At 44.2% G+C, this 26,452-nt stretch overlaps 2 protein-coding genes across 2 annotated transcripts in view; both read left to right on the top strand.

The window, feature by feature from the left end:
* The first annotated feature begins 296 nt into the window (after window positions 1-296).
* Window positions 297-14,994, top strand: LOC130477345 (lipase member M-like). Its single transcript, XM_056849270.1, has 9 exons — window positions 297-398; window positions 924-1,041; window positions 2,024-2,222; window positions 4,331-4,440; window positions 5,524-5,660; window positions 6,714-6,857; window positions 6,969-7,040; window positions 8,778-8,846; window positions 14,761-14,994. Exons 1-9 carry the CDS (start codon window positions 297-299, stop codon window positions 14,992-14,994), a joined length of 1,185 nt encoding a protein of 394 aa, XP_056705248.1.
* A 9,003-nt stretch (window positions 14,995-23,997) lies between these two features.
* The window catches only part of LOC130477349 (lipase member M-like), a 29,442-nt gene continuing 26,987 nt past the window's right edge, over window positions 23,998-26,452 (top strand). Inside the window, exon 1 of the mRNA XM_056849273.1 lies at window positions 23,998-24,006. The gene's annotated coding sequence lies outside the window, so the exon portion shown is untranslated. The remainder of the gene's footprint in view (window positions 24,007-26,452) is intronic.

Here is a 26,452-nt window from a genome sequence, read left to right as displayed (position 1 = left end):
AACACAATTTCCTGTTGTCAATTAATCCCTTGAATTTTTGGTCTGTCTTGATCCTTCTTTTGGTAATGATGGAAAGGCAAGTTACTACCGTGTATTGCTTGAATCGTAGAGGGGTTTTCATGGAACAAGAAAACATTATACTATGGCACAGCTTTTGGAAGTCTGTTGCTCAATGTAGCCTTAGTACATTCTCCTCTTTCCATGTGAGGCTCTTTGTATATAAAAAAAGCAGCAGCACCTAAATACCTATTTGGATTGTAATAATGTATGATAACCTTATTCTAGGTAGATTGAAGATGTTGTGGATTTTATTTGCAATTTGCTGCCTGTACACCACAATGAAAGTCCAAGGAATTCCTCATGATGGAAAAAATAAGCCAAGAGCTTTAAGGAATACTGTAAGTAATACTGAAAAAAAACCTAAAAATGCCTTTGAAATTTAAGTCTAAAGATGGAATGTGAAAACTTGTTTTTGTCGCCATTCAGCATTCTAGTTCTTTGTCAGTGGGGGCGGGGGTCAGAGAGAGTGGTGGAGATAGTTTGGGGGTCATTTGTTATTTTTCATTTTTCTTATATCTGTAATATTGGAATTAAAGCTAGTTGTAGAATGATGCTTCTGGGTGCGATTTCCCTCTCTGAACCGGGATGAAATTCTCAGGGGCTGAGCCTCCCTTCCAAATTTCAGGCTGAAGGGAAGAAGAGTCCCCATGCTATAGGCAATTAAAATCCTCCCATGATGGATCGGGAGAGGCAAAAACTGGCTGCTGAATCACAGGATTTCATAGCATTTCTGTCTGTTTTAAACATAACAGATACTGCCTTGCCTGTTCCAAGAATTTTGGAAAAGCACTGGGGACTGTATAAAGGTGAAGAGTTTGTTTATATTTTCCCAGTTACATTGGGGCTATTTTTTTCCTCTGCAGAAAGAACTGATCAACTATTATGGATACCCCTGTGAGGAGTATGATGTTGTAACACAAGATGGCTATATCCTTAGTATCTTCCGAATTCCACATGGGAGAAAAGAGAATGCAAGCACAAGTATTACCTTGTATTATACAATAATGCAATCTCTGTATTTTGATGCATTGCACATGGCCGGCATAACAACACTGCTTGCCCTTATCTGCATGCATACTGCTTGTCCATTTCAGACCTTCAGAGACACCGAAAGTGCATTTGATGATCAAAACAAATGAATCTTGACTATGGCATGAAAATATAGCATATCATTAAGTCACTTCTGCAGACTCTGCACAGTTTACCTGATAGTCAAACACTGTGGCAAAGCAAGCCCAGTTTGGGGGAAGAAGAGTGGATAGTACAGACAGTGTTGCCAACTGGCCTGGGGAAAAACACCCTATCCTTTTCATGGAAGCTTAATTCGATGTTATTTGTTGGGTGATATCATTTACCTCCATGCCATCAAACGATTGAACTGGCTGTTTACGTACGACTTCTTTCAAGGGGACAAGACGTTGTTCTTCCGACCAGTTGGCAAACCTAGGCATGAACCTAATATCCAATACAAGTAATTGTGTGTGTGTGTGTGTTTATTAATTGGGCAGTGGCAAAATGGGTACCACAATGGGAGAAGGGGGTGGTGTGCCCTACACATGCTGCTATTTATTGGAAGACTTTACCCGTGGCACAGAGTGGTAAGCTGCAGTACTGCAGTCCAAGCTCTGCTCACGGCCTGAGTTCGATCCCGACGGAAGTTGGTTTCAGGTAGCCGGCTCAAGGTTGACTCAGCCTTCCATCCTTCCGAGGTCAGTAAAATGAGTACCCAGCTTGCGGGGCTAAAGGGAAGATGACTGGGGAAGGCCCTGGCAAACCACCCTGTAAACAAGGGATGTGAAGTCACCCCATGGGTCAGGAATGATCGTGTGCTTGCACAGGGGACCTTTACCTTTACTTTTTTTTACCCCAATCACCAATTTTCTTGGCAAAATAGATTATGATAACCTAGATTTGACGAGAGGAATCTTTGTCACACTGCATAATCTCCATATTTTCCTTTCAGGTTCGAAGCCTGTAGTGCTTCTGCAACACGGATTGCTTCTGGAAGCTTTTGTTTGGGTCTCCAGTGGTCCTTATAACAGCCTTGGCTTTGTCCTAGCAGATAATGGCTGTGATGTTTGGCTAGGAAACAGCAGGGGGAGCCGGTGGTCTAGAAAACATGTCTCTCTCTCAATAGAAGATGAGAATTTCTGGGCATTCAGGTAGATTGTTTCCTAAAGGAGTGCTATTAACGTGTTGTTGTTTTTTTCCAGTCCTGCGTGGAAGAGAGGTCACTATTTGAAAGAGTGACCTGTTGAAGAACAAGAAAAGGCTTGCTGGAAAAAGCAGTAGTCACAGGAGTTGTTATCTCAAGAGTTTTCTGTATGAAGGTTTTGAGTTCCAGGATAGTCTAAGAGAGGATCTTCTGGTATATTAATAGTGAATTGAACCGAATGCCATGATTATGCATGTAGTTCCCTACATCCACTTTAAATACAGTGTAAATTAAATGTGGAGCGTGGAACCACAACATTTCTTTTGGATTCCTCAGATAGGTCCTGCTTTCAAAGTGATACGGACGAGCAAGAAGAAATTCCCCATGCAGCGTCTCCAGTAAACATGCAGCGACTTCTCAGCCACTACACAGGCCGTGTTACCATGCCAGCTCAGGCTCTGCTAACACCGCAAATGGGGCGACACAGTTTAAACCAGGTGCTGTATGCATACAACCCTGCATGGGAAAGTTTCTTCTTGACATCCGGTATCATGTTCAAATTGGGCTTGACATAGCTAAAGAAGAGTAATAATAATATGAAGCACTGCATCCCTACAACAGTGGCTAGCTTCCAAAGCAGCGCAAGAGGCGCTCTGAGAGAGGGAAAGAACATTCCCACCACCCCCTTTCCCACTGCAGCTCACTGTACCCCACAAAATGCCGACCCCGAGCTGGTCAGAAAACTACCAGGAATAGCACTATGTGGTGTGTATGTGTGCAGTGTTTGGAGGGAGAAATCAGCACAAAAAAGCCTCACCTGCAAGGCTGCCAAGCTCTCAGTGGGGGTGAGGGAGTCCCCAGCACTCATTGACTGCTTTCATCCCATGTGTCAGTGGAAGAAAAATAAAATACCTGGTAGCAGTGCTGTGTTTTTTTACTGGAAGTGATGCAGGGTAGATCTAGGAACAGCTACTCTAGCAATTCTTAGAGCTACCCATAATCACTTCTGGTTTTTGCCGGAAGTGACGTCATCATGCCTGTGATGCCCCCCTCCACACCACGTTGCCACCCCCAACCCACCTGCTAGTTTCCAGGCTTGATAGGCTTGATCTGGCAACCCTACTCACCTCCGCTTGTGGAAACACCCTTTTCACTGGTAGAAAACAAAGCTTGGATCCAAGCCAATGTGTTTACTCACCGCGTTACAAAGTATTGTGTGGTAACTATGCTTGGATACTCCAAGAATTCAAGCATAGCTACAATACGCCTTTGAAGGCTTTTGTGTAGTTTTGGTACAGAACTTAACTGAGTTTGAGACGTTTCTCAGATTGCTTTCACTCGTTCTGAAGACCACAGAATTCAAAGTCACATAGCTTCTTGAGAGCCAAATCAGATGTGATTTTGGGTATCTCTGAGTGAGCCCCCAGACGTGTAATTTAGTTTCAAAAAGCAGCTGCAGGTAGGATTTCCAGGCCTCCTTCTATGATGGGAGGCCTCCCACCAATAGCTCCTGTTGTCCATCACTACTTGGCAATAGACAAATAAAGAATGCTGTCTGCCTCTGCATTGGTACATCATTTCCAGGTACAGCCCAGAAGTGACAATGGGTAGCTCTAAAAATTGCTGGATACTCTGTGGTTGTGTCAGGAAGTGACATAAACAATGCCATATGCCCCCGAGTGTCCCTGACCCCAAACCCTCCCTGTGGCAACTCTAACTGCAGGGGGACACTGACATGGAATAGGTCTGTGGCACTTCTGGAGCGGGGAAGTTAACTCTTCCTCCTTGTACCATTTCTGCAGTTAGAAGTGCCCTCATTGCATCTTTAATCCCCAGAGGAAAAAGAAGGCATTGTGGCTGTTTTCTCCCCCTCCTGAGGCATAAAGTAGCCCAGGAGTGCCATTTCTGTTCCAGCAAATGTTGCTTAAGGGGGCAAAGATCACTGTCTCCAGTCCTACCACCCCATCCATATCAGGCCTCCCCACAGCAGCTGTCTGCAACTGAATTACACATGCACTGAATGGCTCCTCTTATTTAATTTAATGAAATCAGATTATGATCTTCAGATATATCTGGCTCACATCCCGCCTTAGCAAATGGCATTTCCATTCACAGCTTTGATCACATGGCTCAATATGATCTTCCAGCAACGATAGATTTTATCCTGCAGAAAACTGGACAGCAGCAGCTCTTTTATGTTGGCCACTCACAAGGAAGCACTACAGGTAAGCTGACAAGGTTGCCATGTCCAAACAAAACTGACTCAAAGGTTAGCTCTGATTATTATTTTTTAATTCAGTGGGAAATGCATGGAAATGTGGACTGCTACTTACCCTCAGCTGGGGGCTGCTGCCAAATGTGGTATCTCAAGTTCCCTTCACCATCCCTCTAATGTGTAGGATCATTTAGCTAGTGTCCTGATAAAAATCATATCATACGTTTTTCCCCAGTGGAGGATAATGATATGAAGTAGGGGCATGAAAATATATGACATGATGGTGTTAGGACATGGAGTATGTGGCAGTGTAGGGATAATCTGCCTTGATCTGGATAGCCCAGGCTAGCCTGATCTTGTCAGACCTCAGTAGCTAAGCAGGGTTGACCCTGGCAAGTATTTGGATGGGAGATCTCCAAGGAATACGAGGGTCATGACATGAAGGCAGGCAGTGGCAAAACATCTCTGAATGTCTCTTGCCTTGAAAAACCCACTAAGGGTTCCCTGTCTTTTGTATGAGGAGGGGCCATGGCTCAGTGGCAGAGCATCTGCTTGGTATGCAGAAGGTCCCCTGTTCAATCCCTGGCATCTCCAGTCAAAGGGACTAGGCAAGTAGGTGATGCGAAAGACCTCTGCCTGAGACCCTGGGGGGCCGCTGCCGGTCTGAGTAGACAATACTGACTTTGATGGACTGAGGGTCTGATTCAGTATAAAGCAGCTTCATGTGTGAACTTCCACTTGAAGAGCCCCGTGGTGCAGAGTGGTAAGCTGCAGTACTGCAGTCAAAAGCTCTGCTCACGACCTGAGTTTGATCCCAACGGAAGTTGGTTTCAGGTAACCGGCTCAAGGTTGACTCAGCCGTCCATCCTTCCAAGGTCAGTATAATGAGTACCCAGCTTGCTGGGGGTAAAGGGAAGATGACTGGGGAAGGCAGTGGCAAACCACCCCGTAAACAAGGTCTGCCTAGTAAACGTCGGGATGTAACATCACCCCATGGGTCAGGAATGACCTGGTGTTTGCACAGGGGACCACCTTTACCTTTATAATCCACTTGCATCCCCGGAAGTAATCATTTGCCTGCTTCTCCCCTCAGGTTTTATAGCGTTTTCCACTATGCCTCATTTGGCTAGAAAAATCAAGATAAACTTTGCTTTAGCTCCTGTAGTTTCAGTGAAATACGCCATCCCGTCATTAAGGAAGTTTGTTATGCTTCCTGATTTCATTTACAAGGTATGTACTTCTTTTGACTTAGTTCTGTCATGTAAAAATGGAACTGCCTGTTAGTTCTGTGATCACTGTGAAGGTATTGTGACCGCACGAAGCAGCCTGACACCAAGTCAGGTTGCTGGTCCATGCTATCTACACTGAGGTGGTTCCCACATGGGGACAGGCTTGTGTGGCTTTCCTTTGGCTGGTGCAGTGGCAACAGGACCTCCACGTAGCAGCTTTCCTTGCAGTTTTCCTGCTTTAGTCCTCCAACAGCAGCCACTACCCCCCTTCTCTGGGCCACCAGGGCTTTTGCAATTTTTTTAAAAAAATTAGCACGAAGAAGAAGAAGAGTTGGTTTTTATATGCTGACTTTCTCTGCGCTTAAGGGAGAATCAAACCGGCTTACAATCACCTTCCCTTCCCCTCCCAACAACAGACACCCTGTGAGGTAGGTGAGGCTGAGAGACTAGCTCAAGGTCACGACTGTAGAGCCAGTTTATTTTCTTCCACACATGCCTTAAAGAATCGGGATTTTCAAGTGAGGATGCTGTCATCATCAGTGGCGTCATTGTTATGGCACCCCCTTTTATATTTTTGTGCATGCTAATAATGATATATCAATATCATGGCTACATTTTTTTAAAAAAATGGCACGAAACTATTGATATACCATTGTAATGATAGCGAAATAGGTTCTCTGAATTCCCAGCTTTCATTTTTTTAAAAAGTACCTTTCTAGACCCTTCCTTTGTGGAGACATAAGGAAAAAGGCGTTTCTCTACAAGGGAAGTACCGAGACATTTAAGAAAATGAAAGCTTCTTCTTCTAAATTAGCTGAAGTCTTTGACTAGAAACATTTCAATCTATCCAAGAAATGTAATTTAGGAGGCATAAAATTAAAATAATAATTGCTAATAAAACTTAATGTCACTGTCTATTCAGCTGGTGGTAATGTTCTTTCAAAGGGTGTGGTAAAAGACACATCGATGTTTGCAAATAAATGCTAGTAGGTAGAATAATAACTTCTGGGTTGTTGCATAGTTATAACAGTGCATGCCTCTCTGAATCTTACAGATCATGTTTGGCACTAAGGAATTTAAGTGGCGAAGAAGGACATCTCATGACAAGTCTGGATTTTGTAGTTTTTTCGAATTTTCAATTATTTGCCAAAACGTCATACAAAACTTGTCTGGATCAGAGCAAAAGACCCTAAATGTGGTTTGTAGAATTCTACAGACACTAGTGACCTAAATAATCATTTATTCCTAGAAAGGCCAACCATAGCTTTTGAAAGAGAAATTATTCAAGAGAATCCTTTGTACCTTTCAGAGTCAAGTAGATGAAAATGAAGTTCATCTTTTAGGTGGAACATCTGTACAAAACCTGATACACTGGTTTCAGGTAAGTACTGTGCAATCAAATCAACTGATCTGGCATAATAGAATTTGTAAAAAAAATCTCACACTCTAGATATATATGGGTTAACTTGGATCTACTTTATATGAAGGTGGACAAATTTGCACACAATGGTCATTTATGCATGGGAGTTTTATCTGAGGCTCGTTGCTTGCTGGGCCCACACTTTCCTGTTGGGAATCTATGCACCAGCAGTCTCCAAGCTCAAATCAAGTCCCCGCCCCTTTAAATGCTGCTTTGCAATTGGTTTACTTTGTAGTGCTTACTGGGAGAGAAAATCCCCCCCCAAACCCAATTGCCAAATAAAAAAAGGAGCCATAACCTCCTGACCTTCCCCAACCAGTCACAGGGATGTCTCCATGGAACTCTCTGGAGAGGAGCGAGCTCCCCCTCCCATACTGGATTCACAGCTGAACTGTGTGAACTAATTAACAGGCCTGAGAGAGGACCTTGAGAGAACCTGTTTGGTGGTGGTGGTGGTGGTGGGGTTGATTGGCTGACACCTGCAGAACAATCAGAGTACAAGAAGATGAGGGTTTAGCTGGAATTTTTCCTCTTAAGATTTATTTATTTATTATTTTCAATTGGTATCCGCCAATGCCAGAGATGGCTTCTCTCTTGATGGGGTCAATCAACCTGAACTTCACACTCATCCAAAATCTCCACACTTCAGGTAGAAAGCCAGTAGGATGGGACTATGGAACTGTGGAAACAAGGAAGTTAGGTCATTTTGTGGGATAAAAGACTACTCTCTTGCTGGGGTGATGGTGGTCACTTTTGTTGTTGCATATGTCTTGCTTAGGTAATCACAATATCTTGAGTATGATTCAATATTGCCTTCCAATATTATTTGTAGTAGGAAAAAATCCTGTTCCTTTCATCTCCATCTTCCTAGCATGGGTGGGAGGTGAGACAACTCTGCAGATAGTCCTCAGAGAGAAAAACCTGGAAGGCTAGAGCAGCCATATGGGTTAGGATTATGGATTAGAAAGCATGCAGTTCAGTTTGATAGACCCTTCAAACATCCATGAGCCCCAGGCAGCAGTGAAGCCAGTGGGAGGTGTGCAAGAGAGGGGTATTTTAGGGCCTTGGACCCCATCTCCCTACACCTTTGCCATCTAGACATAAAGCATCCCCTGACACATGCGTACAATGATAATGGCATATATTTTTCCAAGCGACATATGAGATTTTCCTTGATGATATGCATCAGCCCCTGTTCCAAGGTATTATGGCCAGCTGCAGCTCCCTTCTGTGGCATGAGCAGTTCAAGTAACAATGTAATCTTGAGACATCAGTGTGATGGCTTTGGGATACTTTTGGCTCAGGGACATGCCTTAGCTGAGCAGAATTCCCTTTACAACAGGCACAACTCCGTTACCCTAAGCTTAATGTCTAAGGGAAAGAAATGCAGCCTTCCCTTGGGCATTAAAATAATTGGCTAGGAGGAGCCTGAGTAGAAGATATTAATCTGTGAGTCCCAGAGCCAGGGTGAAGTCATCCAGATTAAGAATGGAAGTTGATGGAGGAAGCCAAGCTCTGCCTGCTGTCCTTTAAGATTATTACCTGTGACATAATGAAACAACAGGATATTGACTAGTTCTAATTGCTTGTTGCAAACTCTTTAGAGTCTTACTAAAGTTGTAACCCTTTATTTTGTAACAGCTTTTCATTCAGAATCTGTATGTAAACATCACTGTGGAAAATCTTGAATCTTTCTAGGTGCTGAAGAGCGGCAAACTCCAAGCCTATGATTATGGAAGGTTGGAAAACTTAGAACGCTATGAGGAGGTATGGTGTTTGGATTTTCCTAAAAACAGTATAATGGTGTCTTTTCTTATGAGGAGGGGCTGTAGCTCAGTGGTAGAGCATCTGCTTGGCATGCAGAAGGTCCTAGGTTCAATCCCTGGCATCTCCAATTCAAGGGACTAGGTAAGTAGGTGATATGAAAGACCTCTCCCTGAGACCCTGGAGAGTAGGGCTGTTGAAAAAAAAATTTCAGTAAAATTTGGATTTGGCAAAATTTGGCCCATTTTGATTCGGGAAATGCCGAAGTCCAAATTCCCTCAATTCGGATCCGTGGAATTCAGTGCCAAGTTCCGAGTTCGGGGAAAAATTTGGCCAAATAAAGGCATTAAAAACACATTTGCGCCTTTCCACGGCTCCGGGGGGGGGGGGCAGTGCCTTCCCGCGGCTCTGGGGGAGCATGTTTGGAGGTAAATGTCCCAAAATTTCAGTGTAGCTTGAGGGGACTCTTCTTGCAAGAACCCCCAAGTTTTGTGAAGATTGGGTCAGGGGCCCCCGAGGTATGGGGCCCGGAAGAGGTCCCCCCATCTGCCTATTGGAATAAAGCCATTAAAAGGGATGTACTAAAAGGAATCGCAAGTCAGCTCATTGGAAGCAATGTGAGTGGCTGCCCAGCCCATTGAAGATAATGGGAGAGGGGAATGTCGGTTGACTTGCATTGACTCCACTGAAATACATTACAGGGGATGTACTAAAACGAATGACAGGCTAGCCCATTCGAAACAACAGGAGCGGCTGCACAGCCCATTGGAAACAATAGGAAGCAGCAAGAGAGAGACTCACTGACCCACAGTTAACTCCACATGAAGTTGACAACCGGTGAAAACAGTAGAAAGCACAGTCCCACACAGAGGCAATCAAGCCCACCCCCCAGCAGAACAGGTAAACCCACCCCCTTTGGCTCCCCCCCCCACACACAGAATCTCCCCCCCACATACACACACACAGGAAAAAATTATAGAGAAAAGCCCCCAAATGGGTCTTACTGTAGATGTCTTCTTCTCTTCTATCAGGAGCAGGGACTGGGAGGACTCAGGAGTAATCCAGTACGATTCTAGCAGACTCACACACACATACTCTCTGGCACAGGAGGTTTTGCCTTGGATTTGCCGCTCTCTAGATGCACATTAAGGATTGCCTGCTCCCATTCATTCCAATGGGTGGATGGTGGGGGGGACCCCATAATTTGGGATTAATTGCCTTTTAGTCAGACCCCCGGGCTGGGGTAATGTTATGGTCCATCTCGAATGTGTTTTTAAAGGCTGTAATGGGCAGATGTAGGGGGGACCCCTTCCGAGTCACATAACTCGGGACCCACTGCCCCAATTGTCACCAAACTTGGGGGTTCTTGCAAGAAGGGTCACCTCAGGCTACGCTGAAAGTTTGGGGCCTCTATCTCCAAAAATGCCCCCCCAGAGCCGCGGAAAGGTGCAAATGTGTTTTTAATGCCTTTATTCCTGTGGGCAATTTTGGGGGGACCCCTTCTGAGCCCCATATCTCGAGACCCCCTGAGCCAATCATCACCAAACTTGGGGGTTCTTGCAAGAAGGGTCACCTCAAGCTACGCTGAAAGTGTGGGGCCTCTACCTCCAAAAATGCCCCCCCCCCCGGAGCTGCGGAAAGGTGTGGATGTGTTTTTAATGCCTTTATTCCTGTGGGTGATTTTGAGGGGGGACCCCTTCCGTGCCCCATAACTCGGGACCCCATGCCCCAATCATCACCAAACTTGGGGGTTCTTGCAAGAAGGGTCACCTCAAGCTACGCTGAAAGTTTGGGACCTCTGCCTCCAAAAATGCCCCCCCAGAGCCGCAGAAAGGCTCGAATGTGTTTTTAATGCCTTTATGGTTATGCTGCTGATTCGGAGCCCCCGAATTTGCTGAATTTATTCGGCGATCGCCCCGAACTCGCCGAATTCGGCTTGTTGTTTCCCCCCCTTTTTTGAATTTGGTTCCGTCCGAACTAGAAACCGCTGAATTGGGGAAAATTCGGCTGTTTTTTGGTTTGGGACGAACTGAATCGACAGCCCTACTGGATAGCTGCTGTCAGTCTGAGTAGACAATACTGACTTTGATGGACCAAGGGTCTGATTCAATATAAGGCAGCTTCATGTGTTCAAACAACAGGCGTTATGGTAGCCTCTGAAGCCACTTCAATAGTTCCTCAGTTTTCAGGACAGACAAGCAACAATAGGCCAATCCCTTCCCACCCACATGTGACTAAACTGAGGAGCAAAAATAGAAAGTTCTCACTAAATTTGCAACACATCTAAGTACCATATATTTTTTATTGTACCCATCCTTCACACACCTCAGGATATACTTCTGCCCTCCTCCATTTTATGCTTACAACAACTGTATGAGGTAGGGTGTGGAAGAGGATTATTTGCCCAAGGTTACGCAGTGAGCCTCAGGACGGAGTTGGGATTTGAAGCCAGTCTCCCTGGGCCTAGTCTGACAATCTAACCATCATGCCACATTACTTTATACCTAGATGAAGCTCAAACAATTTATTTTATTTATTTAAATTTATTAAATTCATATATACCCTGCCTTTCTCGCCAGTGAGGTCCCAAAGCAGCTTACATCGTTCTCTTCACGACCATTTTATCCTCACAACAACCATGTAAGGTAGGTTAGGCTGAGAAGAGTGTGACTGGCCCAAGGTCACCCAGCAAGCTTCCATGGCATGAGCGGGGATTGGAACCTGGGTGTCCCAGATACTAGTCCGCACCGCACTGGCTCTCATAGGAACACAGGAAACATAAATGGTACAGAAAACAGAACAATATTCAGAATGTGTACAACCTTTTCTCTTTGTTATTTGAATATATCTTGCAACAGCCTACACTCTTGTAGCTTTCAACAGCTGTGTGATAGGCAGAAAATGCATAGCCATTATAGTCATAAAAGAGTGGCAGCATCCCCATACGCCAGTACATTGAATCAGGGTCCAGACAAGATGAAGCTGTTGTTGGCTAATAATGGATGTAATCCAAGATTCCAGCCTGACCTCGATGAAGTTCACACTTCCTCAGATGATGTTGAGCTTGTTGGCATGGACATGTTGGCAGTGCTGTTAGTTGCAGATCTGCGGGTAGAGACACAGCTCTCTGTTGTATGTAGAACCTTTCACAAGCAAGTCAGGATTTGACTAGGGCTGTTCATGCACTGATCACTACCAGGTTAAATTACTCCATGCTTTTCTTGGGGCTGCCTTGGGAGTTGTTTTGGAAGCTTCGGGTGGTGCACAGTGTGGCTGTGATATTCATGGTGGGCACAGCTGCTCAATATTAGAATAAATTCACTGGCTGCCTATTTGCTTCTGTGCCCAAGTCATTATTACCCTCTTTAAAGCAATGAACATCTTGGGGCCAAGATTAGGGCTGTTGATTCGGTTCGGCCCGAACTGAAAAACAGCCGAATTTCCCCTGATTTGGTGGTTTTTATTTCGGGACGAACCGAACTCAAAAATGGAGGGTAACCGGGGGAGCCGAATTCAGCGAGTTCGGGAGTTCACGAATAAATCCGGCCAATTCGGGGCGGCAGTAAGCAGCATAACCGGCAGTAAGCAGCATTCTCCTCCCCCGGCTAATTGGTGGCCAAGCTGGGTCTTCTTCTGGCCAATCAGTCAGGATTGAGTACTGGAGGAATCAGCTGATGTGCGGCCCGGCCGGGGAGAGAGAGAGAGGGAAATCCTCGTGTGTGTGTGTGTGTGGGGGTGCTTGTGCACATTCACTCCTTTCTGTGGCTGCAGGGGGCGTATTCTTGGGGGTACAGACCCCAAACTTTCAGCAGAGATTCAGACAAGCCTTCTTAAGAGACCACCCAAGTTTTGTAAACATTGGGTCAGGGAGTCCCGAGATATGGGCTCCCCCCTTTTTTCTTTCCATGGCTGCAGGGGGCGCATTTTTGGGGTACAGAACCCAAACTTTCAGTGGAGCTTCAGATGAGCCTTCTTAAGATACCCCCCAAGTTTTGTAAACATTGGGTCAGGGGGTCTCGAGATATGGGCTCCACCCCTTTTCCTTCCCCCCTTTCCCATTTACGTGGCTGCAGGGGGGCGCTTTTTTGGGGATACAGCCCCCAAACTTTCAGCATAGCTTCAGACAATCCTTCTTAAGATACAACCCAAGTTTTGTAAAGATGGGTTCAGTGGGGGCAGAAATATCGACTCCCCCCTTTTCTCTTTCCGTGGCTGCAGGGGGCGCATTTTTGGGGGTGCAGATCCCAAACTTTGAGCGGAGCTTCAGACAAGCCTTCTTAAGAGACCACCCAAGTTTTGTAAACATTGGGTCAGGGGTCCCGAGATATCGGCTTTCCCTTTTCCCCTTTTTCCTATTGGGATGAATGGATCAGCTGATCCTGTGCATCTCCAGAGCAAAATGTCCCGTGCCTAATTGGAATCGTCTTGGATTACAAGTCCTCCCCAGCCCCTCCTGATGGAACAGAAGACAGCCACAGTAAGACCCCTTTGGGGGCTTTAATCTATATTTTTTCTCCTGTGTGTGTTTGTGGGGGGGAAGCAGAGTCTGCGTGTGTGTGGGGAGGGAGCAATTTCTGTGGGTGGGGGGAAGCCAAAGGGGGCTTTTGCCAGTTCTGCCTGGGGGTGTGTTCCCCCTCGAGTCTCTCTCTCCCTGGTTTGAGGGGGAGTTTCAGTTGTGTGTCTTCGGGTTTTCCCTCATTCATAAGAGCGGTTAGGTCTATTTGGATGCTTGCTCAAAACTGGTTTTCAAATGGTGACTTAAAGAATGCATTTGGAGTCCCATGCAAAAGGGGAAATTCCACCCCTCCTGCTCATTATGCATAGCTAGCTGCCTCTGTCTCTTTCCATGGTTTGCAAACTCCCAGGTGTCAGGTGTTGCTTTGCACAGTTGCAAAGGTGTGGCTTACAAGGTTGTATCACTTTGTAGTGGTGTTGCAATGCTTTGCAAACTTCTCAGCTGTATGTCGGGGCTGGGAGCTTTGTGCGTGGGCTGCAAGCTCTGCTCAGAGATGCACATTAAGGGTGGGGGGACCCCTTTCGGGGCCCATATCTCAGCCCCCCCTGACCCAATCTTTACAAAACTTGGGGGTCTTTCAAGAAACGTCCTTTGAAGCTCCGCTGAAAGTTTGGGACCTCTACCCCCAAAAATGCCCCCCCAGAGCCGCAGAAAGGCGCGCTTGTGTTTTTAATGGCTTTATTAGGCCAAATTTTTTCCCCGAACTTTGAATTCCCACCGAATTGCACGTACCCGAAGTGGGGGAGTTCAGACTTCGGCATATCCCGAATCTAAACAGGCCGAATTCAGCCGAATCCGAACTATACCGATTTTTTTTAATTCAACAGCCCTAGCCAAGATATCTAAAGGACTGTGCCCATCCTTTGAGATCTGAAGCGTTTCTCTCCCTCCCTCCCTTTTCAGATGTAAGGCACGAAGCAACTAGAAGCAAGGGATTTCGATAGTGGCTCCCAAACTCTGGAGTTCCCTCCCCTTTCTGCCCCTGCCTGCCACTGGATTTGCTGTTTTTCTGCCCCCCTCATTTTAATGGAATTAGAGTTGCCAACCTCCAGGTGGGGCCTGGAGATCTCCTACAATTACAACTGATCTCCAGACTACAGAGACCAGTTCCCCTGGAGTAAATGGCTGCTTTGGAGGGTGGGATCTGTGGCATTATACCCCGCTGTGGTCCCTCCCCAAACCTCACCCTCCTCAGGCTCCACCCCCAAATCTCCAAGAATTTTCCAACCTGGAGCTGGCAAACCCTAAAATGGAATGTTTGACATATAACATGCCTGATGTTCATTTTTACACCCATGTTGCATGCCTGTATTAAAAAGCGCTTTTAAAAATGGTCACCAGTAACACGTCTTGTGTAGCCTATTTGTTTCCTTGATTCCCCCCTTTTCCTTTTTTTTAAAGACACATCCTCCGGAATACAATGTAACGGACATGAATGTATTAACTGCGGTTTGGAGTGCTGGATATGATGCGCTTGCTGACCCTGAGGATATTGCCCTCTTACTCACTCAAATCGCAAACCTCACATACCACAAGTTTATTCCTGAATGGGATCATGAGTCTTTCATCTATGATTTGGATGCATATGTTCAACTGCATAGTGAAATCCTTAATATGATCAAGGAGTCTTATTGAGAACAGGGTAAGCAATGCAGAGGGCATAAAGTGTATCTTCCCATGTAATCCTGTGCAAAACCCAAACCCATCCATTTCAGTTTGCTTAGTCTGGAGAAACTCTGCAAAGGCTTGCACTAAAGCCTCAAAGGACTTCGTCTGGATTTCACACTTCTAAACTTTTAAGGTCACACCACGTTTTAGGGCATTAAGTCCTGGCGAAAAATGTGTCCAAGTTTCTTGTGAATTTTCACGATTTGGACATTGTTTCACCTTCCTTGAAATTCCCATAGACACTTGCCCAAGAAGGACCCGCCATCCCACCCCACCCTCAGAGTCAACCATAAGTAAAATTTGGTACTGATTTGAAGGGCTAAACCTAACACTGCAGAAGAGTGTAATGACACACTAACAACCTAATCTCCCTGTAAAAGAGCCCCTTGGAGGGGTCCCTTTGCAGCAGGAAAGGGATGGGGGAGGCAGAAGACACTTTGTCTTTTACTTCCTAACTCCCTCTGACATGACTCTCCCTGCTAGTGTTTCCACATCTGTATTTGCTTTGAAGGTATATGCCTGGAATCCCAGAGAGAAAAAGCCGGAACAAAAGGCTGCAGGGGGATGACTAGCAGGGAATAAAGGTGGAAAAGTGAAAATATTTTTCGGGGGGTGGGGACGGGACCTTAGTGGGCAAGATATATAGGCTACTTCTCATCTTGTGAATTTTCCTCTGTGTATCACTTTGGTTTCATATGTGATTTTTTTGTTATTGTGTGTAGCTAATTTCTTAGACGTAATTTGTGTGTGTGTGTGTGTGTGTGTGTGTGTGTGTGTGTGTGTGTGTGTGTATATATATATATATATATATATATATATATATATATATATATATATTCATTATGTTCGCTCTACACTATCAGAGTGGAGAAGTGTTTGATTCAAATCTTCCCTCAGCCACAGACTCGCTAGCGGTTCTCAGACAAGCGTCATCACTCTATGCCATCTCCTTTATGGGGATAACTGTTGTACTGAAATCATTGGGACATAAAAGCAGTTAACTTCAGGAGGCATTTGAATCAGGACTACATGGGATTGCCGACTCCAGGTTTAGAAATTCCTGGAGATATGGGGGCAGAGCCTGGGGAGGGCTGGGCTTAGGTAGGGGGGGAGACCTCAGCTGAAACCTCAGCCCCGAGTACACCCTCGAAAGCAGCTGTTTTCTCCAGGGGAGCTGATTTCTGACATCTGGAGATCAGTTGTAATTCTGGGAGATCTCCAGACCCCACCTGGAGGCTGGCAACCCTAGTGCTTCAACACTTTGGAGAGTAGTGGTTAACCTCTTCCTACTGTGTTGTTTTTCCAGTGTTACACGCCCAGAACTGATAACAGCGGCTAGAATCACATTTGCAGAAAAATGGAAAGCAGAACATTTCTCTGAACAAGACTGAGAAAATAAACTAACGGAATATGCAGTGATGGCAAAACTAACGAATTATGCGAATAAAAGATCAATTAAAGAATTTCAAGATACACGGAAAGCATACTACTTATATTTTTCTTGTAAAACTGGGGGCAGAGAAGGAGGTTGTTGAAATGATATATATGAATTATTAATAATATTCTTGATACATGAAAATGTGTCAAAAGGGAGGAAAAACATTTAAATTTTAATTGTTGTTTTGATATGGGTCTTTAATTTTTCTTCTTTTTTGGTTCTGCTTATATCTATAAAAATAAAATATTTTTAAAAAAGAACTGTTACTAAAGGATATAAATGAAGTAAATAAAATCTCTACCATGGAAGCTCATTGGGTGACCTTGGGCTGGTCACGCACTTTCAGCCTAGCCTACCTCATAGGGTTGTTGTGAAGAGAAACTGGAGGACAGGAGAATGATGCAAGCCACTTTGGGTCCCCAGTGGGGAGAAAAGGGATGTATAAATGAAGTAAATAAAAGCTGTCATATAGGAAGTTGGGTGTTAAAAAAAGAACTAATCCAAAGCTTTACAGTTTTGTAGAACTGGACATGTGGCTCTCTGGATCTTGGCCATAATAATCACACAGTAATATTCTGGAAGCATTTGCTTTTACACAGCCCAGAGTTTGTAGCAGCTAATTTATCCAACTCTGGCTCCTTGTTTTTCCCCACAGTTATTCATTTGTTTTGACCATTTGTTCAGTGTGGGCACTGGAAGAAGGTAAGAGCAATAGCATAGAAGTAACAGGAGATGCACAATTCCTTGGCTTCCAGGACAAACAAGGCTTTGCTTTTATTATAGGGTTAGTCTTAACTTGCCTGCTAGATGAGGTGAGCCCAAATGCCCCCAACAGTTTACTCTCACAAAGTTGCAAATGCAACCCCCCACCCCGCAAAACTGTGTTTAATTTTTTGAGCCTTCTTCTCTCCTAGGCAATTGGGTCCCAAGGTGGTTAATAGATTAAAAACTATATAAATCCTAAAGTTGAAAACAGAAACCTTATAAATAACCTCTATAAGAGACTGCTGCCCCTACAAACCATCAGCATCCATCGAGGGATTCCAAAGGCTCTCATAAAAAGATCAGTCTCTATTGCTGCAGTTGTAGTTTACAGTTTGGCTTGTTTGTGAGCTGATGCATTTATTTATTCTTTCCTTCTTTCAATTTATACCACCACCACAGCAGAGCTCAGCAGAGCAGAACATATCTCCATGTTCTGCCTTACTAAAGCCAAGCAGACCTGGGTCTGGTCAATGCATGAATGAGTGTTTGCCTGAGATTTTTTATCCACATTAGCTTGAATTCCTTTTAAGCAGTGGTTCCCAACCTTTTTTTGACCAGGGACCACTAGGACTTTTTTGTTCGGTGCAGGGACCCCAAGGTTCAAAATAAAAATTCTGAGAATTTGAAAATAAACTTTAATCATAACTGTTAGTTAAACATTAAACTTTGAATAATATTTGAATATGTATATTTTATAATAGAGAACTTTTAATTGAAAATATTAATTTATTATGGGTTTATAACTTTGTTATAATGTTTATTATGGGTTTATAATTTAGTTCTCGCGGACCCCGGGGGGTCCATGGACCCCTGGTTGGGAACCAATGCTTTTAAGAAAAGTGAGATCTAAACATAATGAATCCATACAAACGGACCTCAGGTGCAAGGCTAATGCTTTTTGTGACAGTCTTGCCATGGTGCCATGAATAAACCTTCACACCCAGTGGGGTTTCGGAACACTTCCTGCAACCAGCAGAACTGGGCGGGCAAGCCGTTGTTTGAACTGTACCATTTCTGTGTGCAGATGGGATGGATGGTGGTAGGCTTTCATGTTTCACGCTCTTCCATAGGGGAGGGGAAAAGCTGGCTTGGGATAGAACAACAGAATGTCAGAAGGAAGGGTTCAGCCTGACATGATATTTGTGTACATTACGTGAGGGTTTTTAAAATGGAGTATTCATGCATCCAACCTGCTTATCAACACTCTCAGTCCAGGAAAAACTTTGCCAGTTGCCTCTGCTGTGTTTAATCCTTACTAGTAAAAAGCACTGCTTATTGCAGCCTCTCCCATCTGTTCTGATACACCCTGACACTAGATAGACTCAGAAAAGAGCTATTCTCTTTCTTTGGTCAAATTCTAGGTTATTTGAAGATAGCTTCATCTTCTTTTCCATTAATTAAATATACTTCTAGTTCCTTACCAGAAGTCCCCTGTGAGCAAAGGTTATGGATGCACACACTACTCATTGATCTTTTTGTTTTTGTTTTTTTACTTTCAGTTATGAAGAAATAGGTGTCTACTGCTCTGCCCTGATACACCGTGTGTGTGTATAAAGTGCTATCAAGTTGCAGCCAACTTAGGCTGTTACCGCACTAGGTATTCCCAGCGATGTATTAAGAGTTTGGAAATGTTATAAAAAATACTGTTCGCACTTTGTTTGGCCCCTTTAGCTGTGAAGACGTCTTCCAACCAATTTTAAGCCGCGGCATCCAAAAACCCTTTTAAAGCAATGTTTTTTATAACATTTCCAAACTCTTGATACATCGCTGGGAATACCTAGTGCGGTAACAGTCTTACAGCAACCCCTTATGGGGTTTTCAAGACAAGAGAGGTGGTTTGCCAGTGCCTTCCTCTGCACAGCAACCCTGGTATTCCTTGGTGGTCTCCCATCCAAATACTAACCAGGGCTGACCCTGCTTAGCTTCTGAGATCTGACAAGATCGAGCTACACTATGCTGCCTTTCCTACCCTGATACACCATATTCTGCAGAAAATCCCATAGGAGAACCTCGGTTATTCTGGCTGAGCTCAGAAAAATGCCATATGTACATCAAGTATGTAGAAGAGGATCATATATAGTAATCATTTCAGGTGGGGAGCTGTGTTGATCTGTAGCAGAAAAAGATTCAAGCCCAGTGGTACTTTAAAGAACGACAAGATATTCAAAGTATAAGCTTTCATGAGCCAAAGCTCTTAAAGGGTATCTGATGAAGGGAGCTTTGGCTCTTGAAACTTAACCCAGGATATCATGTTAGTCTTTAAGGTGCTCCCAACTCAAATATGTGGTGATGGAATAGCTTTAGCTGATCTTAACTTGCATAACACCTTGACCATCTTTGGATGGAAAGGCAGTTGCAAAAATAGTCCAAATAAATAAAATATATGCTCTTGGAATGCTCTCCTGCCAAAGATTGACAGTAGAAAATGAGAGGAAGATGGAAGGTAGGTAGTACCACCGCATCAGCATTATTGCAGATGGGAAAGCCCCTCTGTTGAAATAGCTCAAGCTGCTTGCAGAAAGCAAATAGCACTTCAGCTGTTACATGAACACACAACTGATCCATGGATTTCCCCCCAATCAGCTACTTAATTTCTACACTAAATATGCTTTGCTTGGAAAACTATCTGTTACACCACAGTGGATAATCTTAACAAATGTGCCTTTTATTTCATTTTTTTTCTTCCTTCCATGTAGCCTTGCTTTGATAAATGGTTGAAACCAACAGGTGGCGCCAAAAGCCTACAAAAATGCTGTATACTTACTAAGCAGACAGTTTTTTGTCTGGAGTCTCATTCTTCAGAAGCAAAAATTCAAAATCAAAATCAAAATCCAAGTGCCCCCTGCCCAGTCAATTGGAAATGTCAGCAAAACTAGTCCTCAGCTGACCCATCCTTCTGTGAATGTTGCCCGAGCCCCATGACCCCAACTATTTTTGCTAGGAAAAATTGCACCCTCCCTGTATCAAGACCCAGACACACACTGACACACACTCATTGTGGCCAATGAGGTGCCAGTACAGTGCAGAGCTGAAAGCTCGGGATCGTTCCCCTGGTAGTTGTTCTGGGTCAGTCCACGCACACCAAAACCCCTTCTGTGAGGTGGCAAATGTATGTGGGGGAATTTGGGGTTCCAGTTGCCCTCACTGGCTGCTGGGATTGGGTGTGGGAGACAATGTTTCCAGGATGGGGGAAGGAGGTTGGGGGAATGGTCCCCTGCTTACCTATCAGTATGTGGCTGCCCCTTTGGGTCCTGGCTGAGGAGATGGGGTACCTGTTTGGGTTCAGAACTGAGAGAAGTCAGCCGCAGAGTGTGGACTATACTCTCCCATTTGTGTGCGAAGTGCTCACCCATTAGTGCTAAGTGCGGCGCGCTTTCTGTGCTTTTTCCATCGCCAAAGTGCTTCGCCACTCACTCTAAGTCTGCACTGCAGGGAGCTGTCAGACAGCATCCTTTGCAGCGTGCCCTACCTTGTGAGTTGTGTTTGTCCAGCTGGGGGTTTTGTAGGGCTAGAAAGACACAATTAGTTGCTGGGGAGGGTGCTTGGCCTCCACAGAGGAAGGAGGAGATTGGCCACACCATCAGTCCTGATGGGCATGAAAAAGACAGTGGGGAGCACTTGTTTTTTTACCATTCCATGGGTGCCTGTAGGCTGCACTGCAATTTTTCTTGGCACAGCTTTGTGCCTCGCTCAGGGGGTGTTCCCAGGCTGAAAGGGTTTAGGGAGCTGACTAACTCCGGCCATACCCTGCAATCCACCCATCCACTCACACTGTGACCGAAAGGAATCATGCAGTGTCCGAAAGGCATCATGCAGTGTCCGAAAGGCATCATGCAGTGTCTGCCCGGAGTAGCCCTACAAAACCCCCAGCTGGACAAACACAACTCACAAGGTAGGGCACGCTGCAAAGGATGCTGTCTGACAGCTCCCTGCAGTGCAGACTTAGAGTGAGTGGTGAAGCACTTTGGCGATGGGAAAAGCACAGAAAGCGCACCGCACTTAGCACTAATGGGTGAGCACTTCACACACAAATGGGAGAGTATAGTCCACACTCTGCGGCTGACTTCTCTCAGTTCTGAACCTAAAACTCCCATGGGTTTTGGCCTTTCTTGACCTCCCATTTTTAACTAATTTGTCCAAGCTGGGGCTATGCTTGAACATTATCACACCCCTAGAAGAGTTTAGGCAGGAGCAGAAAATTTTCTTTTGGCCAAGGAGTTCCTACTGCCTCTGTGCTGCTGTTCAACTTAGGAGAGGGTTCAGCCTGACATATTTGTGTACATTACGTGAGGTTTTTTTAAAAATGGAGTATTCATGCATCGAACCTGCTTATCAACACCCTCAATCCAGGATAAACTTTGCCAGCTTTCTCTGCTATGTTTGATCCTTACTTACTAGTAAAAAGTACTGCTTACTGCAGTCTCTCCATCTGTTCTGATACACCCTGAAACTAGATAGACTCAGAAAAGAAGTATTATCTTTCTTCGGTCAAATTCTAGGTATTTGAAGATAGCTTCATCTTTTTTTCCATTAATTAAATATGCTTCTAGTTCCTTATCAGCAGTTTGTATGAGCAAAGGTTATGGATGGACACACTACTCACTGTTTTTTGTTTTTTACTTTCAGTTTTGAAGAAATAGGTGTCTATGACTGCTCTGCCCTAATACACCATATTCTACAAAAAATCCAATAGGAGAACATCCATTACTCTGGCTGCACTCAGAAGTAAGTATGTAGAAGGATTATATATAGTATTAGTTTCATGTGGGTAGCTGTGTTGGTTTGCAGAAGAAGAGCAAGATTCAAGCCCTGTGGTACTTTAAAGACTGATAAGATTTTCAAGGTACAAGATTTCAAGAGCCAAAGCTCTCAAAGGTAGGGTTGGCAAGTCCCTCACTGCCACCAGCAGGAGGTTTTAAGGGCGGAGCCTGAGGAGGGCAGGGTTTGGGGAGGGGAGGGACTTCAATGTCATAGAGTCCAATGGCCAAAGCAGCCATTTTCTCCAGGGGAACTGATCTATATGGGCTGGAGAACAGTTGTAATAGCAGATCTCCAGCTACTACCTGGAGGTTGGCAACCCTACTCAAAGGGTATCAGAGGAAGGGAGTTTTGACCCTTGAAAGCTTATACCCAGGAAATTGTGTTGGTCTTTAAGGTCCTTCCAACTCAAATATGTGGTGATGGAATTGTTTTAGCTGATCTTAACTTGTACAACCTCTTGACCATGTTTGGATGGAAGGGCAGTTGCAAAATAGTCTAAATAAATAAAATATATGTTCTTGGAATGCTCTCCTGCTAAAGATTGACAGTAGAAAATGAGAGGAAGGTGGAAGGGTAGTACCACAGCATCAGCGTTATTGCAGACGTCAAAGCCTTGTGTTGTCTTTCATTTTTTTCTTCTTCCCTGCAGCCTTGCTTTGAGAAATGGTTGAAACCAACAGATGGTACCAAAAGTCTACAGAAACTCAATATACTTACTAAGCAGACAGGTTTTTGTCTCAAGTCTCATTCTTCATAGGCAAAGATTGAAATCCGAAAAGCATGCTATTACACTAGGGTTTTTATTGTCTGCAAAATTGTGTCTATCTTAAGCAAAGGATGCTAAATTAAATATCTCTTTCCCCGTCTATCTTTTCTAGCATTTTCTTTAATGTTTCAACTGGCTGAGAAAATTAATGTCTTCCGTGTTGGAAATTGCACCGGCATTACAGCGTAGGTTTCCCGCTATGTTTGTCAGAGAGTTTGCTGATAGTATGTATTCAATGATAATGTTTTATCTGCCCTGCTGAGAGCCATGGGACCTGCATGTACAAAACCCATGTCGGGCAGGGGTTTTAGTATGGAGGGGAATTGGGAGAGACAAAGTGAAAAGGATAACTGGATATTTCCAAAAGTATGTAATACTTATTAGAATAAGATAATTTTTAAAAATTGGGTTTCACAAAAGCCTGAAAGATTAATAAGTATTGTTATGTCACTCTGTTAAAGGTTCATACTAGGATCGTGTGATAAAATTTGAAAAGCCCAGGTGCATTTATACTCAAAAAAAGGAAAGAATGGAAAGAAAAACAAGAGTATCATCTGTGCAGTTCGGATGCAAGATTATAAGAAGGAAGTCCAGACAGGGTTGTTAAGTTGCCATTACAAGTACATAAAGAATAGGCAGCCTGGTGGAGAAATTAGTAGGGCGAAAGAGCCGCTTGTGTGATGCAGGGCACCTCAGATCCAGTGGTTTTCATGAGAGAGTGCATACTAAGCTCTCTAGAAAGTGAGGGCTGCCTCTTTCATGCTAGTGTTTCATGCAACAGCATAGAAGCAATTTGGGTACATGCACAAGGCTCTGCCCAACACTAAATTCAATTTGGCATTTACATGTGCTCTGGAGTCCTCCAAAGTCAGGTCAACAAAACCAGTAGTCATTTTCCAAAAAACAAAACAAAAAACCAAAAAAACCCTTTGGGGAAGTATGGTGATAACACAGCTGTTGGCATCTTTTATACCTCTGATCATTGTTAGTTGCCTTGGTGCTTTTAAAACCAGACTTTTGATCAGTGCTTTTTTAATTGCACATATATCTCTTTGGGGTGAAAGCAAACTATAATTTGGTGAGAGCATGACAGCACCTCCAAAATTTCTAATCTTGTTTTTTTTTCTTTAAATGAGGCCACTCTATCATTTAACTCTCGTGTTCTTTTTAATATTCTAGTCAGCTGAAAAAGAGGTCTTTAGGTATTCTGATTACAGCTCAGACTATGACAGTAGAGAACTGCAACCAGGTAAGGATGTGCTGGATTTTGTTTTACTGTATATACTTTGGAGGAGTGTGAATAGTGAATATCTGTGTCCTTAATTTTACCCTGTAGTTCAATAGGATACACTGTCTACAAAGGGATGCAGTGTTTTGGTAGGAAGATAGTACCTTATCATCAGGGCTTTGACATATCAGAAAAAGATTTTGAAATTCAGTATAACAGGTGAGAAAGGTTTGAACTGGCTTAGTTATAAATATAATTATAGCTATAACTATTAAGATTTTTTGTATGATAGGTCGGATCTGTTCCATTCCCCAGTCTTGTTCTTTTTTTATGTTACTATCTATGTATCGATTGTACATATATACCTATCAATTTTTGTTTTCCTTTTTTTCTTTTTTCTTTCTTGAAAATCAATAAAAAAGATATTGGGGAAAAAAAAGAAATTTAGACACATTGTTTTTATAGGTTCACATTGCAATAACAAGAAACTCTTAATCAAACATCTCTGACTTATTCTGACCTCATGCCCTCCAGGAGTTGGTAATAGAACTGACTAAAAATGACGCTTGAAAATTACATTTTATTGCAATGTGCACATAAGAAAGTAATGAAGGGGGGGATGAACCAAATCAAACATGTGTGTGTGAAAAAGGACAGCCCAGGGATTTTTCACAAACAAATTATCTCTGAAGGTTTGCATGCTAAAGGCACTTTGGGAATGTTTAACATGGTGCAACAATATTAACAAATGCAATCTTGATGCATAGGGTTGCCAACCTCCAGGTGGGGCCTGGAGAGCTCTGGGAATTACAACTGATTTTTGTTACATTGATGATTTCTCCTGAAGAAAATGGCTGGCTTGGAGGGCAAACTCTATGGCAGTATATCCCACTGAGATCTGTTCCTCAAACCCGGGCCTCCCCAGGTTCCACCCCCAAATCAGCAGGAATTTTCCAACCCAAAGCTGGCAACCCTGATGCAGTATTGACAAACAAAACAGAAACTTGAAAACAAAATCTTCATACGTGCTAAATGCCGTTCTCATCTTTGTTATGTCTTTTTATGCCTGTAATTTTTAACATGTTGATTGCAATTCCTACTTATGTGTAAATTGCATGCCCTCTTGCACAGTTAATTAAATCCTTTGAAAAATGCATGAGTTACCAGGGGATTGGTTCTTGTAGGTTATCCGGGCTGTGTAACCGTGGTCTTGGAATTTTCTTTCTTGACGTTTCGCCAGCAACTGTGGCAGGCATCTTCAGAGTAGTAACACTGAAGGACAGTGTCTCTGTCCTTCAGTGTTACTACTCTGAAGATGCCTGCCACAGTTGCTGGCGAAACGTCAGGAAAGAAAATTCCAAGACCACGGTTACACAGCCCGGATAACCTACAAGAACCAATGAACTCTGACCGTGAAAGCCTTCGACAATACCAGGGGATTGTTTCCTAACTGTTAATACCCATTATCCATTCCGAGTCATTGCTCTAACAAAGGAATAGTCTGCAGAGGTGAACGTATTTATAATTCTTAAACCCTGAACAATAAGGCATTAAATGGATATATACTGACTGTTCAAAGAATTCTAAAAGGAAAGTGAGACCAAAATTCCCTTTATCAGGAAAGAAAACTAGCAATCTGGATAAGAGGATACGACCTCTTACAGACTGGAAACTGGATGTTGACCAGGAAGCAGAGGGGAGGAATAAATGGTCTTTTTCTGCATGGGATGGAAGTAAAGAGAGGAGGTCCTAAGGCAGGGGTGGGGAATGTCAAGCCTGGGGGCTGTTTAAGGCCCGCGAAATCATTTGGTCTGGCGGCTGGCCCTTTGTGGGTCCTGGCAGATCTCTAACTCAGAAGGATCTAAGACTGGCGTTCCGCCCCCTCCCGTGAACAGGAATAGCCTCTATTCAAGGCGGATGTGAGTTTGTTTTGCCGAGAAAAGGAACCTTTCCCCTCCCCTTACAGAAGAGTTGTTAGCTATGGAGCTGCTAGGACCACCCAAGAAACTGTGTTATCCCTTTCCCACCTGAGCCATGGAGAAACATATTCCCTCTGTACTACAAGAGGGCTGGGGGCAGAAGTGGCAACAATGGAGGGGTTAAAGGGGGCAGGGCCAAAATGCACTGGGGGGGGGGGAATTCTTAGGCAGTGTGTCCTCATTTCATCCCTGCAGGTGGAGGTGGCAGGAGCCGGCTGTAGAATCCGGCCCTGACCATGCAGAGCAGGAGCAACTCCGGCGTGTGGCTGGATGGCTACACCCGGCTGGGGCAACAGACCATCCTGTGCCACCAGGTGGGCGAGTGCACCACTGGTTGGATGCCTGCCTGCTTGCCCATGCCGGGGGGGGGGCGTCATCTGGGGCAGCTGCCTGCTTGGGGCTTGGTCGGCTAGTTTTTAAGTTGATAATTTTGTATGGCCCGCGAATGATGTTATAAATATCCAAATGGCCCTTGGCGGAAAAAAGGT

Source organism: Euleptes europaea, chromosome 5 (genome assembly GCF_029931775.1).
Source record: "Euleptes europaea isolate rEulEur1 chromosome 5, rEulEur1.hap1, whole genome shotgun sequence".
NCBI classification, from domain to species: Eukaryota; Metazoa; Chordata; class Lepidosauria; order Squamata; family Sphaerodactylidae; genus Euleptes; species Euleptes europaea.
Note: the sequence above shows the minus strand (reverse complement) of the source record. Positions and strands in the feature narration are given on the sequence as shown.